We start from the raw sequence: 19,171 nt of genomic DNA, 5'->3' as shown, positions 1-19,171 counted from the left end.
CTTTCATAATAACTTCTTGGAGTTTGTCAGAATTAGTGGGTTTTTGTTTGTCAAGCCGCCTCTTGAGGATTGACCACAAGTTCTCAATGGGATTAAGATCTGGGGAGTTTCCAGGCCATGGACCCAAAATTTCAACATTCTGGTCCCCGAGCCACTTAGTTATCACTTTTGCCTTATGGCACGGTGCTCCATCGTGCTGGAAAATGCATTGTTCTTCACCAAACTGTTGTTGGATTGTTGGAAGAAGTTGCTGTTGGAGGGTGTTTTGGTACCATTCTTTATTCATGGCTGTGTTTTTGGGCAGAATTGTGAGTTAGCTCACTCCCTTGGATGAGAAGCAACCCCACACATGAATGGTGTTAGGATGCTTTACTGTTGGCATGACACAGGACTGATGGTAGCGCTCACCTTTTCTTCTCCGGACAAGCCTTTTCCCAGATTCCCCAAACAATCGGAAAGGGGCTTCATCGGAGAATATGACTTTGCCCCAGTCCTCAGCAGTCCATTCACTATACTTTCTGCAGAAGATCAATCTGTCCCTGATGTTTTTTTTGGAGAGAAGTGGCTTCTTTGCTGCCCTTCTTGACACCAGGCCATCTTCCAAAAGTCTTCGCCTCACTGTGCGTGCAGATGCGCTCACACCTGCCTGCTGCCATTCCTGAGCAAGCTCTGCACTGGTGGCATTCCGATCCCGCAGCTGAATCCTCTTTAGGAGACGATCCTGGCGCTTGCTGGACTTTCTTGGACGCCCTGAAGCCTTCTTTACAAGAATTGAACCTCTTTCCTTGAAGTTCTTGATGAACCTATAAATTGTTGATTTAGTTGCAATCTTAGTAGCCGCAATATCCTTGCCTGTGAAGCCATTTTTATGCAACGCAATGATGGCTGCATGCGTTTCTTTGCAGGTCACCATGGTTAAAAATGGAAGAACAATGATTTCAAGCATCACCCTCCTTTTAACATGTCAAGTCTGCCATTCTAACCCAATCAGCCTGACATAATGATCTCCAGCCTTGTGCTTGTCAACATTCTCACCTGAGTTAACAAGATGATTACTGAAATGATCTCAGCAGGTCCTTTAATGACAGCAATGAAATGCAGTGGAAAGGTTTTTTTGGGATTAAGTTTATTTTCATGGCAAAGAAGGACTATGCAATTCATCTGATCACTCTTCATAACATTCTGGAGTATATGCAAATTGCTATTATAAAAACTTAAGCAGCAACTTTTCCAATTTCCAATATTTATGTAATTCTCAAAACTTTTGGCCATGACTGTACATCGTAGGCCAGTCTGGACTCTGTTGTTAAACTTCTGATTGGTCATTACCTCGAGTGCTGTCTCTCGGGTGTTGTAATAGTCAACGCTGCAATCAAAACACGGAGCATAAATCTCTTTTCATTAACGTTACTTTGAATGATCAACATATTATTCACATTATAAATTCTTCCTCAAGCATGCACACACATTCAACAGCGCATTAAATATTCTCTTTAACGTTAGTTAAGTAAATGGCTTGCAAACTTTTATATCATTTACAGTTTACAATTACAGTGCAGTGTTATCTCAACTTTAGCAGTGAAATTTGATAGAAGTTTGTTCAAATTTGTCAATAATATTCTTACATACCTGGGCCATCTTCATGTTAGCATGCTCTCATAACATACGAGTTATACCGGACTAACGCAGGAAAACTCACAACAATTTTAAGTTAAGCAGTAACGTTATACAACGTAATAAATGAACAATTAATTAATTAATATAACACTTTGACAACACGCTGTGTGACTGACCTTACTGAAGTTTATGAGGAATAACGTTTCCGCTGCGGGCTGCCTCCACTTCACTTCAGAAAACTTCGCGCGTTCGGTTACACAGATACGGGCCGCATCTGCTGAACGACTGTCGTTCTCCCCACTGAAACCGGACTCAGTCTGGATCTGTACTAAAGCAGTGAAACGGATGCGACTGTAACGCGGATTTGGCGGTTTGAAAACGGATCCGGCTCGGAGTCCCCTTCTATCTGGGTAGCTTGCAGTTTTGAGTCGCAGATGGCGGTGCTCGAGTGATTTTTGAAAAGCCTGAACTTTTCGCAGTGTCTAAAAATGTTGTCCTCCCGTCCTTGCAAATTAAGGTTCAGTTCATTTAGAACAGAAAATATGTCTGCAAAATAAGACAGGGTTAAAAGCCATTTCTCATCGCGGAATTTGTTTGCAAGAGGTGACAGCTTCTCAGTAAGAAAAGCACGTATTTCATCCCTCAACTCGTACATTCGGGTAATCGCCTTTCCCTTTGACAACCATCTCACATCTGTATGAAAGAGTAAATGTTTGTGCTCGGCTCCCATTTCAGTACACAAGGCCTCGAAAAGTCGGCTATTAAGGGCACTGCCTTTAATAAAGTTCACAACTTTAATAATGTCTTTCATCACTACTTCAAGTTCCGGTGGGATTCCTTTTGATGCTAAAGCTTCGCGATGAATAAAACAATGATTCCAAACAATGTCCTGTCCTGCTGCATCCTTTATTATTCTGACAACTCCGCTATTATTGCCAGTCATGTTGGATGCGCCGTCGCTGGTGATGCCTATGCAGTCGCGACCCAGGGTTTGAAAACCACTGGTCTATACTACGCTAGCTATGATGACTTTCACCTTGATAATTTAGCGTGGATGTATACCTAGATTAATTGCACTGTAGGGGGCAAGAACGAGATTTTTCAACTCGCGTGATTCGCGTCATTCGCGCCGCCTCATCATCTCACAACCAGGGCTTCATTCGCGCGATTCGCGCAGCAAGTAGGTCTATCACGTCCTTGCATTGACTTAACATGTAAATCACTCGCGCTTGACGCGCCATTCGCGTTTGGTCTGAACACAACATAACGTTACTGTGAAATGACCACATCAAACGTGACGTGCTAACATGGATGCAGCTATGAAGCCGCCGGGTTTGCTTCAGGGAAAATTTATTTTTAATAAGCTTCCCAATGGAAACCTCGACAAGACTAAGGTTGTTTGCACCTTGTTCAATGTGGAATTGGTTTACTGTACGGAATTGGTTTACACACAGTTGGTTTAAAAAAAAAAACTTTCTCTCAACAGGTAGTGGTCTAGCTTTAGTTGAAACCAGTAACTTTGAATTGGCACCTTATGTATTATGGCTCCTGTATGACATATCGCTTGTTGCTCCCTAACTCTTTGTAAGTCGCTTTGGATAAAAGCGGCTGCTTAATGACTAAATGTAAATGTAAATGTACTTTAGGAGCTCTTCCAGTCTCAAGTACCACCTAAACTCAAAGCATCCCTTAGCTAATGCGAAAGTAAACACAAGTTCATCTTATTGAACGTAATTTATTTTCATCACCAATTATCATAGTAGAACAGCTTTCTCAAGCAGTTTGTGATGCATTTTGGAAACAGGAGATGAGCCCCTGGTCTAATGCGCCACCTGGCTTGAGAAACCCGTTCTCAAAGACTTACTTTTAGTCATTATTTGGGTAGCACACATATTCTGAATGCCTTCGGCAGAATTCAAATGAGCCTTTTTGTCTAGATTAATCTAGATTAAAAAAATTAATCTATGCCCACCACTAATAATAATTCACTTCATTTTATATCAACATTCTCTATAAATTATTGATGATTTGAAAAGAAAATATGATCTTTTCAAATTTCTCTGTTATTTTGTGAAAGCAGTTTCACTTTTATTTTAATTTAATAACATCAGATTTTTACATTTTTATTGTTTGTTTATTTGAGTCATTGGTAAATGCAGCATGATTATTAAAGATTCTCTCTCATATAAAGTGACTCTGTGTTCACACAAACATGTGCAGAAAACACTTAGAAATGTTTCATTTGTGTGTTTGATTCTTAACAGACGGCCCTTCTCCAGATCAGAAGCAGAACTCAGGTGAGATTCTCTACAGCTGTGAGTTTGAGTCTGATTCACCAAATCATGTGAAATCATTTTATCTTGTGAAAGCTGATGTGTCATTTATTTCCAATATGATTTATTTTTAAATGTGTATGTGTATTTAAAAGTGAGCACATATGACAAAATTTAGATATATTAGTAAAATGAAGAAATAGTTTTACAGGTGTTGGTCACATGGCCTTGTAAACTATCAGTACTGTTTAGCATGTTGACACAATGTTATATGATCTCCTACTTGTAAGTCGCTTTGGATAAAAGTGTCTGCCAAATAAATAAATATAAACGTGTTAATGTGTGTTATCAGCAGTATAACACACTGCAGTTATATTTGTAAATATTACCATGAATTAATGAACACATGAATAAACAATCATATTGATATTAACTTACAAATACATCTGGCATATGTTTAATAATGATTATTTGTGTTGACATGATCATGAAATGATTATTAATGTAATATTAATGTGTTATAATATTTGTGTTTCTCTCTTCTGTGTGCTGCTGTGACTGATACAGTGTGTAAATATGAGAATGATTCTGTCACTCTGAACACTGATGTTACTGAACTAAAGTCAGATGATGTCATCCAGTGGAGGTTTGGAGAAACTCTCATAGCTGAAATCAATAGAAAGATCAACAAGATCTCTACAGATGATGAGATATTCAGAGACAGACTGAAGCTGAATGATAAGACTGGAGATCTCACCATCAGAGATCTCAACACTGAACACACTGGACACTATAAACTGAAGATCATCAACAGTAGAGGAACATCATACTCTCAGTTTAAAGTTTATGTCAGGGGTAAGTAAAGCTCAAGTTAATGTGATGAGAATGATGGCTTTTATATATCAAGTGCTGTATTGACATTACACGTGTTGTGATTTTATCTTCTCCACACATCTTCTGAATTTTCTTCATGTTAAGCTGCAGAACTCTTCATGTTTTCTGTAGATTTTATCTGTAAATCATAAGAATCTTATAATGTTTAATTTCATGAGTTTCTGATGATGTTCAGAGTTTCCTCTGGGATTTTGTGGAATTGTGGCGTTGGATGACAGATAATGGATAACATTAGTGACGTCATTTATTTTTTGAGTCACAACTTCAGACCTGTTTTCATTTTACTCTGAACATTCATTATTTTAAAACAGCTTATTGCTGAATAAAGACGTTCTTATTTACATATTTTCTCTGTCAGTTCTGTTTCATAACCAACACACGTCTGATCAAATCAACACACACACGTTAAAAAGCAAAGTGTTTGTCTCTATTCTTTCACACAGCACATGCACAGCCTCTGTCTTTATAACCATGTTCTTATCTACAGATGAACTGTGTTTGTGTTTCTATATCCAACAGTCCACAACACATTTATTTGATCTGATGGATGTTCTTCTGTGTTTTTCTCTTCTATGTGCTGCTGTTATAAATGAAGAGAACATCAGATCAGTTGAGTTTGGACATTCTGTCATTCTAGACTCTAATGTTACTGAAATAGAGAAAAATGATGTGATTCAGTGGACATTTGAAGATGAAAAAACTCACTTAGCTGAAATCACTGGACTGAATAAACCCTCATATGATGAGAGATTCAAAGAGAGACTGAAGCTGGACACAAAGACTGGACATCTCACCATCTCAAGCATCACATCCGAACTCTCTGGAGTTTATAGAGCAAAGATCATCAGCAGCAGTAGAGGAACAGAATACAGAACATACAGGGTTGTCATCTCTGGTGAGTGGATTTATTTCAGTGATTTATATCTGACATGATGATGAGAGATGATGTAATGACCAGAAGAGTTTTACACTAAACAATCTTAACATTTAACTTTCATTTCAAGTCAAAATTGATTTAAAACTTTAAACATAAAGAGGTTGTTTCCCAGACAGATAGTAGTTTAAACCAGAACTACACCTTAGATAAAGTTATAAAACAAATAACTTAGTTCCAAAGATTACTTTGTGCATCTTGAGGCAAAACAAACACACCGATATGTTTAAAGATGAGACGGTTCAAGTTGTTTTCGATCAAGACACCTCTGACAGTTTATTTGAGCCCTGTCCGGGAAACCACACCAAAGGGTTAAAATAAATGTTTAATCATACTTTGGTTTATTTTTTATTCAGATTTACAATTCTAAAACATGTTAACATTGTGCAGATTAAGATATTTTCATTATTATTGTCACAAATAGATCCGATCTTCTTCGCATCACCAGAGACATTCATCTCTGGAGTTTAAATGGACTTCATATCCCATAATGCATTTCAATAAGCTGATTGCAGTAGCACCTGTTCCTCTATCCACAGACTATATAAACTGGACTCACACATACCTGGATCTTGAACTTGTCCATCAAACATTTGTGAATGTTGTTACATGTATTTATGGATCGTTGAATCTGCGTTTGCAAATTGTCACATGTGTGTGGATTGTTTTGAATTTGTGTGTTATTTTTTTAAACTTTCCTGGCAGGATGAGGTTTACACAGATATATTTTTTAAGGATTGCCTCTTCAGCCAATAACATTGATCACATAGTCCATCAATCAAATCTCTACGTCTTGAAGTGACTCAAGATGTTGGAGTAGTGAAGTCATACATATCATTGAGTTGCATTCTACTGGCTAATTCTGCCACGTTGCATGCATTTGCGTTTTCAGTACGTCCCTCTGTACAGCCAAAGCGAACGTTCCGGCCCAATATGTTAGCGGCCCACTGGTTAAATGCGTGGTATGCCAGATGGCCAATCCAGCCCTGCACATGATCATTCTTGAGTGAACCGCCTCTTAAAGGATACAAAACTAGATTCATGAGCTCTTTAAACACAAGATGTCACATCACAGCTGCATGTGTTACTGACAGTATATTATCACACTGACTCATGTTTTCTGTGTGTTTCAGTGAACGCTTATGAGGGAGAATCTCTCACTATACACACTGACAGTAAAATACAGAGAGACAGTGAGATCAAGTGGATCTCTGAAGATAACATCAGTCTGGTCTCTGGAAAGAATGGAGAAGACATAGAAACCATATACACAGATGATGAGAGATTCAAAGACAGACTGAAGATGAATCATGAGACTGGAGATCTCACCATCACAAAGATCAGAAAGACAGATGATGGAGTTTATAAACTACAGATCAGCAGTGATGGAAAGATCTCATACAAGATGATCAATGTTTTTGTCAACGGTGAGTTACTCAAGAAATCTGAAATATAATAATTCACTTCATCTTATATCAACATTCTCTATCAATTATTGATGATCTGAAAAGAAAACATGATGTTTTGTGACAGCTGTTTCACTTTTATTTTAATTTAATAAAATCAGATTTTTATACTTTTATTGTTTGTTTATTTGAGTCATTGGTAAATGCAGCAGGATTATTAAAGATTCTCTCTTATATAAAGTGACTCTGTGATCACACAAACATGTGCAGAAAACACTGATAAATGTTTCATTTGTGTGTTTGATTCTTAACAGACGGCCCTTCTCCAGATCAGAAGCAGAACTCAGGTGAGATTCTCTACAGCTGTGAGTTTGAGTCTGATTCACTAAATCATGTGAAATTATTTTTATATTTGATTTTAGTAGTATTCTTTGTGGTAATGTATGTTGGTTTTTGGTCCAATAAGAAACACTTCTGTTTTGTCCAAGTTTAACAAGAAAAAGTTGCTAAAGATTCTCTACAGCTGTGAGTTTGAGTCTGATTCACCAAATCATGTGAAATCATTTTATCATGTGAAAGCTGATGTGTCATTTCATTTGTAACATATTATATTTATTTTACTTTTAAACATTTATACTCGGCTGTCTGAATCTGTGTAATCTGCACCTATCAGGGTAGCCAAAGAAAGTAAAATCCAACCTAAAAAGAGGAATTGAACATAATCACCATTTAGTTGGAAGAATTCTTTTGGTTTGTTCTTAGAATGCTTGCATATCTGAAAGTGCTAAAATTTACCCAGTGTCACAATCATTTAATTTCTTTTGACTGGTTACATTTTTATAATAAATCTAATTATATAATTAATTTAAGTATAAATACCATAAGCACTGTCACAATTAAAGATATAATCAGTTTCTAAAGCCGTGTTGCGCTGTCCCAGAAGAAACATGACAATCGTGGAGATTTCTGTAGTTTTGCCTCCTAACGCTGGTCCAATATCGTACAGTGAGAGAGATTGAAAAGCAGCCGTTGTCACAGTTTATCAGAACCCTGTCACGATCTTATAACATCAATGAAATCACACAGTCTGTACCAGGTTTAGTTCTCAGCTGAGTTTCTTATCTTCAGCTCATCTTGTTCAGCTGGATCTTGAGTCGTCAGTAGCGTCCAGATCTTCAAGGTCCTGAGGAATAGTAGCTCTCATTTTTTTATTCTTGTTTTATTCTTTTTTATTCTTGTCCATCATAAATCCCCCTTTCTCCCTTTGGGTATTCCCCTACTCAGTAAACTCTAACTCTGTGACCTCATCCATTGACATGTTCATTCTATCCCCACAAAAATAACCTTTGTAGAACCCAGGCCCATCCACGGGAACCAGTTCTCCTCTGGCATTGCTTGCACAAGACGGCAAAATAAACAAAAAGGCAGATGATAGGTTAAATATAATCATAATATTCTAATAGCTTATTGCAGTGGCAATTTTGTTGTGTAGTGGGAACACGTCGGGTTTTGAATTATTGAAGTGTTGTGTATGTACGGTTAAAGAGATTTGTTTTTAATTCAGATTTAAACTGAACCAGTGTTTCTGCCTCCCACACACTATTCGAAAGACTGTTGCAAAGTTTGGGCGCTAGGTAGGAAAAGTATCTACCACCTGCACTTGATTTGAATTTCGAAGTATTACCAACAAATAGTATGGCGTGCCACAGGGCTCAGTTTTAGGGCCTCTGCTCTCAGTACTGCTTATGTTTCCTCTATGAGGTATAATTAAGAGACTCTGAGTAAGTATTCTCCATATGCCGATTTACTCAACTCTGCATTATCAACATTATTGATAATTACTTAAGCTTAAAATTGTGTGTAATTTTAACCTTAAAATCTGTGTTTATGTGTTTGTGACAATTTGTTGTAGTAACTCAAAATAATGGCTAGACAACTTTACTTTCAAGACCAATTGAGTTTCGGATTTCAAGACTCCTCCCACACCATGTAACATACTAAATAAGTTCAAACTCTATGTGTCAAGTGTTTGAAGGCGCATAAAATTGTTTTTTGGATTGAGTTTCGGATTTCAAGACTCCGCCCACACCATGTTACATACTAAATAAGTTCAAACTCTATGTGTCAAGTGTTTGAAGGCGCATACATTTTTTTCCAAGTTCAATCGCTTATCTTATCTTATTACAGTTAAGGGTACATGACTGATACTTGTTGTTTCAAAGTATAGCATTGCTCAGGATCTCCATTTCCCATCATGCTTTGCAAGGAACTGGATAATGAGAGTTAATGTAGATATACAGAGTTATTTTAAGGATTTTTATCAAGATGAGAACAGCATGATACTTAATAATGTTTAATATTTTGTTCTCTTGACATTTAAAAGGGTTGCATTTTAAGAGGTTACCATTGTCCTGAAGGATAGAGCATTTGCTAAGGATATGGTTAGGCTCAAAGAATTTTTTTTTCTCAAATTGCATCCATTGCAGATACTATAGGAAAATCAGCTCTTGCTTTTAATTGTTATTGAGTTTTTGAAAATTGAGATATAAAATATAAAGTCTATTTGCAACCAGTGTCTTTGAGTAAATCCGCATTAAAAACAGTTGGAACAACAAAAATACATTTCATCTAAGAGAAAAACGTACTCTGCCTGAACCAATGTAGTTTGTTGGATGAACTTAATTTTGTTAGAGGTTATCACAACTCAAAAATATTGATGCAAACTGTTGCATATTTTTTTTTGTTGAGTCTAAACAATATTTTTGCTGTGTGCAGTGCTTTGAACTAGTTGGAATTTTTGTAATAAACCTACAGGGAAACCGCCTATAAGTGTGTTACAATAATCTAGTCTTGACGTCATCAATGTGTGAATTAACTTTTCTGCATTTGATATCGAGCACATTTGACATAATTGAGATATATTCTGGGGGCACGGTGGCTTAGTGGTTAGCACGTTCGCCTCACACCTCCAGAGTTGGGGGATCGATTCCCGCTTCCGACTTGTGTGTGTGGAGTTTGCATGTTCTCCCCGTGCCTCGGGGTCTTCCTCCGGGTACTCCGGTTTCCTCCCCTGGTCCAAAGACATGCATGGTAGGTTGATTGGCATCTCTGGAAAAATTGTCCGTAGGGTGTGAGTGCGTGAGTGAATGAGTGAGTGTGTGTGCCCTGCGATGGGTTGGCACTCCATCCAGGGTGTATCCTGCCTTGATGCCCGATGACTCCTGAGATAGGCGCAGGCTCCCCGTGACCCGAGGTAGTTCGGATAAGCGGTAGAAAATGGATGGATGGAGATATATTCTTAAAATTAAAAATGAGGTTTTACAGGTAATGGCAACATGGTTTTTAAATGACAGATTACTATTGAATCAAATGCACAGATTCCTAGCTGAGGGTTAGGGTTAGCACCTATGGTGGTTTTCGTTCCAAAAAGAAGTACTTCTGTTTTATCCAAGTTCATCAATAAAAAGTCTCTATTCATCCAGTTTTCTTTATGTCGACTATGCATTCTGTTATTCTATTGAAATTCTGTGTTTCATTAGGCCCCCAGTTAAAGTAGAGTTGAGTTAAATCAGCATATGAGTGAAAACTAACTCTGTGTCCCTTAATTATACCTCTTAGTGGAAACATATGCAGAGACCCTAAAACTGAGCCCTGTGGCACGCCATACTTTTTCTTATGGTTTGTTTCTATGATCAGAGCAGTCTCTGTGCTATATGCCTATATGCAATATAATTAACTAAAACTTTCACATTTTTTATAGTTAGCTAAGTTCCTTGGGTCAAGCTGAAGTTTTTTGACAAGGGGCCTAATAACAACCACCTTATATGCCTTAGGGACATATGCAAACGACAGAGATGAGTTAATGATACGAAACAGATGATCTAGAATGTTTTGCACTGTATAGTCAATAAGGCCACTGAGCACCCTCTTGAGGAGCATCCTATATCGCATTAAACTTCCCCCTTGAGGACTTTGAAATCTGCTTTAGTGTATTTGTGAATCAGACTTGCATTACAACAGTCTCAAAGGAGTCCAGAGATACAAAAGACTATATTCATACACTTTAAAGATCAGACACAAAACACACTTGTGATACTTGTGCATAGGAAAACAAGTAAAACTACATATAAACTGTGTTTGTGTATGTACATGTATGCATTATGATGAGTGCATTTGTAAATGGAGCATGTGTAGATTGCTGTGTATTTGTGGGTCTTTGGAGTGCATTTGTGAATTGTAGAGTGTGAATGTGGATCTTTTACGTGTATTTGTGTGAGGTTTTGATACTGTTTTCACCCCATATTGTTCATTCTCTCACTTGCTTACTTAAGCTGTGATCCTCCTAGTCACTTGGCCTTGTAAACTATTAGTACTGTTTAGCATGTTAACACAATGTTATATGATCTCCAAATTGTCGCTTTGGATAAAATCGTTAAAAAATTAATAAATATAAACGTGTTAATGTGTATTACATTAACTACATTACATCAGCAGTTTCATCTGTAAATGTTAACTTGAATTAATGCACAAATTAATATTAACTTACAGATACATCTGGCATATGTTTAATAATGATAATTTATGTTGACATGATCATGAAATGTGAATGTGTTATAATGTTTGTGTTTCTCTCTTCTGTGTGCTGCTGTGACTGATACAGTGTGTAAATATGAGAATGATTCTGTCATTCTGAACACTGATGTTACTGAACTAAAGTCAGATGATGTGATCCAGTGGAGGTTTGGAGAAACTCTCATAGCTGAAATTAATAGAAAGAACAACAAGTTCACTACAGATGATGAGATATTCAGAGACAGACTGAAGCTGAATGATAAGACTGGAGATCTCACCATCACAGATCTCAACACTGAACACACTGGACACTATAAACTGAAGATCATCAACAGTAGAGGAACATCATACTCTCAGTTTAAAGTTTATGTCAGGGGTAAGTAAAGCTCAAGTTAATGTCATGAGAATGATGGCTTTTATATATCAAGTGATGTATTGACATTACATGTGTTGTGATTTTATCTTCTCCACACATTTTCTGAATTTTCTTCATGTTAAGCTGCAGAACTCTTTGTGTTTTCTGTAGATTTTACCTGTAAATAATAAGAATCTTATAATGTTCAATTTCATGAGTATCTGATGATGTTCAGAGTTTCCCTTTAGGATTTTGTGGAATTGTGTCGCTGGATGACAGATAATGGATAACATTAGTGACGTCATCTAGTTTTTGAGTCACAACTTCAGACCCGTTTCCATTTTTGTATATTAATTAGTATTTAGTCTAGTCTAGTTACAGTAGTTAATCTATGTTCTTCTTGATGTTCCTTTTTTACCCCAGAGGCTGTGTTGGTCGTGGGTTTTTGTTTCATGTTTCTGTTTTTAAAGTCCTTACCAACTGTTGGCAATTGGGGTTCCGGTTCCTGTGTTCTCGCGTCTGCTCCCTGTGTCATGACATCCCAACACATTTGATCTAATGGATGTTCTTCTGTGTTTTTCTCTTCTATGTGCTGCTGTTATAAATGAAGAGAACATCAGATCAGTAGAGTTTGGAAATTCTGTCATTCTATACACTGATGTTACTGGAATACAGAGAGATGATGTGATTCAGTGGACATTTGAATATGAAAAATCTCCCATAGCTGAAATCCCTGGACTGAATAAACCCTCAAATGATAAGAGATTCAAAGAGAGACTGAAGCTGGACCAAAAGACTGGACATCTCACCATCACAAACATCACATCTGAACTCTCTGGAGTTTATAGAGCAAAGATCATCAGCAGTAGAGGAACAGAATACAGAACATACAGGGTTGTCGTCTCTGGTGAGTTGATTTGTTTTAGTGATTTATATCTGACATGATGATGAGAGATGATGTAATGACCAGAAGAGTTTTACACTAAACACTCTTAACATTTAACTTTCATTTCAAGTCAGAATTGACTTAAAACTTTAAACATAAAAAGGTGGTTTCCCAGACAGAGATTAGTTAAAGACAGAACTAGACCTAGATAAACTCAGATATTGAAGTTACACACTGATAAATTTCAAGATGAGGCAGTTTAAGTTGTTTTCAATCAAGACACCTCTAACAGTTTTTTTAGTCTGAGATTTAGGCTTCAGCCCTGTCTGGGAAACCACACCAGAGGTTTAACTTAAGTTAAAATAAATGTTTAATCATACTTTGGTTTATTTCTGTTCAAATTTAAAATTCTTTGCCTAAAACATGTTAACATTGTGCAGATTAAGATATTTTCAGCCGCACTAAATATTTCATGAATGTCATGGTAACTCATGGCAAGAACCCAAGTGCAGACAGACACAGACGGTATAGGTGGTAACACTGATTTATTAAACAAATAACAAGACTAAACAAACATGCAAAACAAAGACCCACGGTGGGGTAAAACAAGACAGGAATATATATAACTTTAACAAGGACAAGAACACTGACTAACTAAACTATAAAACAAACACTGGTAACAAACACTAGACTAAACTCACTTAGACACGGGAAACAGGAACAAGGTAAGACGAATGGTAACAGGAACATGAACAGCATACATCAAACAACTTGAAGGTACTAGGACAGATACCTCAGACAAGAACAATGCACAAACACAGGACAATGAAACATGAGGAATCTTTATAGGAGACAAACACAGGATCATAACGAGCAACAGGTGCTGGGGATTAGCACTCAGGGAAAGGCTGACAAGGGACGAGATGTAGGGAACAATGACGAGACACGAGAAAGATCACTCAATCTCACACAAAACCATAGGTTATGCCATGACTCCACTCAAACAACAAGAATAAACATGACATGATAGTGGAATCATGACAATAGAATATCTCTAAAGGCAAATCCACTTCTGAAAACTGTTGTTGTTATTTGAAATCAACATCAAAACAAACACACTACCACACCAAATGAACACGCCCCTTCCTGCATTGCTCCGCCCTGAAACGTGATGTGCAGCGCAGGCATGAAATCTTAAAACCAAAGATGGATTATGGATTGGTGAATCTGCATTTGCAAATCGTCACATGTGCCAATAACATTGAGCGTATAATCCACCAATCAAAACTCTACGATCTAAAGTGACTCAAGAAGCTCAACGCTGCACAGTAATGTGCAGTGTGTTTGCCTCAGTCAGTTAAAAACAGAGCTGGACTCTTTCAGTAATGGTCTGGTTAAAGTAAAGAACACTAGCAGCTTTACACTCCAGGTGTAAACTGGTGTGGGTCAGAGACTGGATCTGATGTGCTGTATGACCAATATCAATTCATTATTACTGTTAGTGGTTTTGCTGAGAGCTATAAATAATACAGAAGATTGAATAAGTAGAGACTACATGATCAGTTTTGAGGAAACAAAATGAGATTCTTTAAACACAAGATCACATCTGCATGTGTTACTGACAGTTTATTATCACATTGATTTGTGTTTTCACGTCTGTTTCAGTGAACGCTTATGAGGGAGAATCTCTCACTATACACACTGACAGTAAAATACAGAGAGGCAGTGAGATCAAGTGGATCTCTGAAGATAACATCAGTCTGGTCACTGGAAAGATTGGAGTCATAAAAGACACCAAGTTAACAGATAATGTGAGATTCAAAGACAGACTGAAGATGAATCATGACACTGGAGATCTCACCATCACAAAGATCAGAAAGAATGATGATGGAGTTTATAAACTACAGATCAGCAGTGATGATAAGATCTCATACAAGATGATCAATGTTTTTGTCAACGGTCAGTAACTTGAGATATCTGAAATATATTAACTCACTTCATCTTATATCAAAATTCTCTATTGATTACTGATGGTCTGAAAAGAAAACATGATGTTTTCAAATTTCTCTGTTATTGTGTGAAAGCTGTTTCACTTTTATTTTAATTGAATAACATCAGATTTTTTATTTTATTTTTGTTTGTTTATTTGAACAGAGTAATTGGTAAATGCAGCAGGATTATTAAAGATTCTCTCTTATATAAAGTGACTCTGTGATCACACAAACATGTGCAGAAAACACTTAGAAATGTTTCATTTGTGTGTTTGATTCTTAACAGACGGCCCTTCTCCAGATCAGAAGCAGAACTCAGGTGAGATTCTCTACAGCTGTGAGTTTGAGTCTGATTCACAAAATCATGTGGAATCATTTTATCATGTGAAAGCTAATGTGTCATTTATTTGAAAAATGATTTATTTTTAAATGTGTGAATCAAAATTTTCTGTATTTCAAAGTGAGCACATATGACATAATTTAGATATATTCTTAAAATAAAAAAATAGATTTTACAGGTGTTGGTCACATGGCCTTGTAAACTATCAGTACTGTTTAGCATGTTGACACAATGTTATATGATCTCCTACATGTTAGTCGCTTTGGATAAAAGCATCTGCCAAATAAATAAATATAAACGTGTTAATGTGTGTTATCAGCAGTATAACACACTGCAGTTATATTTGTAAGTATTACCATGAATTAATGAACACATGAATAAACAATCATATTGATATTAACTTACAAATACATCTGACATATGTTTACTAATGATTATTTATGTTGACATGATTGTGAAATGATTATTAATGTAATATTAATGTGTTATAATGTTTGTGTTTCTCTCTTCTGTGTGCTGCTGTGACTGATACAGTGTGTAAATATGAGAATGATTCTGTCACTCTGAACACTGATGTTACTGAACTAAAGTCAGATGATGTGATCCAGTGGAGGTTTGGAGAAACTCTCATAGCTGAAATCAATAGAAAGATCAACAAGTTCTCTACAGATGATGAGATATTCAGAGACAGACTGAATCTGAATGATAAGACTGGAGATCTCACCATCAGAGATCTCAACACTGAACACACTGGACACTATAAACTGAAGATCATCAACAGTAGAGGAACATCATACTCTCAGTTTAAAGTTTATGTCAGGGGTAAGTAAAGCTCAAGTTATTGTGATGAGAATGATGGCTTTTATATATCAACTGCTGTATTGACATTACATGTGTTGTGATTTTATCTTCTCCACACATCTTCTGATATTGCTTCATGTTAAGCTGCAGAACTCTTCATGTTTTTCTGTAGATTTTATCGGTAAATAATTAGAATCTTCTGATGTTTTATTTCTTGAGTTTTCACTTGGATTTTGTTGAATTGTAGCACTGGATGACAGATAATGGATAACATTAGTGACGTCGTCATGCAGTTTTTGAGTCACAACCTCAGACCTCTTTTCATTTTACTCTGAACATTCAGTATTTTAAAACAGCTTATTGCTGAATAAAGACGTTCTCATTTACATATTTTCTCTGTCAGTTCTGTTTCATAAACAAGACACATTTGATCAAATCAACACACACACCTTGAAAATCAGAGTTTTTGTCTCTATTCTTTCACACAGCACATGCACAGCCTCTGTCTTTATAACCATGTTCTTATCTACAGATGAACTGTGTTTGTGTTTCTATATCCAACAGTCCATAACACATTTATTTGATCTGATGGATGTTCTTCTGTGTTTTTCTCTTCTATGTGCTGCTGTTATAAATGAAGAGAACATCAGATCAGTAGAGTTTGGACATTCTGTCATTCTATACTCTGATGTTACTGGAATACAGAAAAATGATGTGATTCAGTGGAGATTAGAAGATGAAAAATCTCTCATAGCTGAAATCACTGTAGGGACTGAACCCTCATATGATGAGAGATTCAAAGAGAGACTGAAGATGAACCCAAAGACTGGACATCTCACCATCACAAACATCACATCTGAACTCTCTGGAGTTTATAGAGCAAAGATCATCAGCAGTAGAGGAACAGAATACAGAACATACAGGGTTGTCGTCTCTGGTGAGTGGATTTGTTTTAGTGATTTATATCTGACATGATGATGAGAGATGATGTAATGACCAGAAGAGTTCCCTTTCTGTCGGTCTCTCGACGTTGTGTCGAGAACGACAGATGGGGTTCGCCCTTGAGAACCAATCAACTCTGACTACTATAGAAAAGGCCAATGAAATTTGGCGAATGCAATTTGCATGCCGGGCTCCGCCCCCGGAAATCCGGTATAAAGGAGGCCGGCGTGCAGCATTCACTTACCTTTTGTTCTTCAGAGCCATCGCTCATGAGTACAACTCAGGATTCAATCCTCTACAACTACACGCTGGTGCTACGACGTGTTACAGCGGATCGTCCCTTCCTGCAGCGACCTTCCCCTGGGCGTCTCGGCGGTTCCGGAGGTGTTAGAGATTTTTTCTAAAAGTCCTTTTCAGGACTGACTGAGCATTCTCCAGCGCGGCATGTCCCGCTGTTCTCTTGGGTGCGGCACCCTCATCGAGGAGGGGGATGGACACGATCGCTGCATTAGGTGTTTGGGCGTCCAGCACACTGAAGCAGCGTTCGTTGACACATCTGCCTGCACTGCGGGCAGATTGTCATTCAGAAGTTGCGGTCACGGGTGGCTGTCTTCCTACGGGAACCAGCCACCATTTCGTCTGCTACCCGGGCTGTGACATCTGTGGCTACGGCCCCGATGACCACCCACGTTAGCAGCGTTAGTGATATGGGGAACTCTGCGAACGTAAACCCGCCAGCCAAGTGCTCACGGGCCGATCGCACCCCGATTCGCTCTTCTGAACGTTCCCCAACCAGCGGTGGCATACCGTCCGGATCCTCACGCACACACTCGGAAACGATGTGTGACGTAGATGAGATGTCGCTCGCAGCATCGGAGGGAGACTGGCATCCGACTCTGCCGAATCCAAACTCCACCCCCAACGGTCGAGTTCAGGAGGAAGCAGAAGTGATGTCATCCGTGCTAACCCGGGGATACGTGGTTCCCGAGGTCGGTGCGCGGTGCAAACCGCGCCCACCCCGGGTGCCATGTTTTTCCCGGAGGTGCATGAGGAGCTGTGTAAAACTTGGAACGCTCCACTCACGGACCGTTCCAGTGAAACCAGCTCCGGCTCCCTTACTTCCCTCGATGGTGAGGCAGCCAAGGACTGCGTCGAGATCCCCCGGGTGGAACGTCCGCCTGCGGTGCACCTGTGCCGCGGACGGCTACCACCTGGGGGGGGGATCGACCACTCCTACCGTCCAAAGCACGTAAGACTTCGGCATCACTGGTGTCGAAAGCTTGCGATGTTGCGGGCCAGGCTGCCTCCTCTCTCTATGCCTTGGCCATCCTGCAGGTCCGCCAGGCCAGGGCGTTGAGAGGGCTCCACGAGGGTAAGGCCGACCCGGGTATAATGCAGGATCTCCGTGCCACCGCTGACAGCGCTCTACGGGCGACTAAGGCGGCGGCACGGGCCCTGGGTCGGACGATGTCCACGGTAGTGGTCCAGGAGAGACACCCCCGGCTATACCTTGTGCAGAAGAGTGACAGCAAGGAAGTCCGCTTTCTTGATGCACTCATCTCGCAGGGTGGGTTGTTGGTAACACCGTCGAGGACTGCGCTCAGCAGTTTTTTGACGGCGAAGCAGACAGTGGCAATTAACCACATTTTTTTCACGCCGCGACTCGGCCGCCTACAGGCCTCCGAGATCTCACGTGACGTCTGCTTCCCTGCAACCCAGGACCCTTTCGACATCGGCTCCGGTTCCTGTGCCCCCACAGGCGGCACCCCGGAAGCAGAGGTCGAGGGGGAAACCTCCACCCCGTCAGCAACCTCCTCGCGAGAAGGGACACTGACGGGAAGACCCCAGGGAGAACAACATCGGGCCCGAACCTTCACAGCCACGGCTCTGATCGGTCGGTACGGGACGACTCCTGCCTCGTCACCAAAGCCGGGCCCTTGTTAGGGCTTGGCGCCCACTTACTCACTGAGTTTTCTGTTCTCCCCGGGTTTACTTGCAGCCGATCGCACACTCCACTGGACTGTGCTCGGCGAACCGACCTCACACCCTGGCGAGGCGTGAGGTCGTACACATACGACAGCCGTCACCACTCTCAAACCGACAGTGCGTGCCGTTGTCCCGCCAGGCAGGTAAGCAGGCGGAGCAAAAACCTTCCCTCCG

At 39.2% G+C, this 19,171-nt stretch overlaps 1 protein-coding gene across 1 annotated transcript in view; it reads left to right on the top strand.

Annotated features, from left to right (window-relative positions):
- Positions 1-19,171, top strand: part of LOC130429682 (uncharacterized) — an 88,101-nt gene that overhangs the window by 48,318 nt on the left and 20,612 nt on the right. Inside the window, exons 17-27 of the mRNA XM_056758381.1 lie at positions 3,882-3,914; positions 4,458-4,745; positions 5,380-5,679; positions 6,852-7,145; positions 7,439-7,471; positions 11,785-12,072; positions 12,662-12,958; positions 14,603-14,896; positions 15,215-15,247; positions 15,803-16,090; positions 16,710-17,006. Of these exons, the coding sequence (XP_056614359.1) occupies positions 3,882-3,914; positions 4,458-4,745; positions 5,380-5,679; positions 6,852-7,145; positions 7,439-7,471; positions 11,785-12,072; positions 12,662-12,958; positions 14,603-14,896; positions 15,215-15,247; positions 15,803-16,090; positions 16,710-17,006 (2,445 nt within the window). The remainder of the gene's footprint in view (positions 1-3,881; positions 3,915-4,457; positions 4,746-5,379; positions 5,680-6,851; positions 7,146-7,438; positions 7,472-11,784; positions 12,073-12,661; positions 12,959-14,602; positions 14,897-15,214; positions 15,248-15,802; positions 16,091-16,709; positions 17,007-19,171) is intronic.

This window comes from Triplophysa dalaica, chromosome 10, assembly GCF_015846415.1.
Source record: "Triplophysa dalaica isolate WHDGS20190420 chromosome 10, ASM1584641v1, whole genome shotgun sequence".
In the NCBI taxonomy this organism is placed as follows: domain Eukaryota; kingdom Metazoa; phylum Chordata; class Actinopteri; order Cypriniformes; family Nemacheilidae; genus Triplophysa; species Triplophysa dalaica.
Note: the sequence above shows the minus strand (reverse complement) of the source record. Positions and strands in the feature narration are given on the sequence as shown.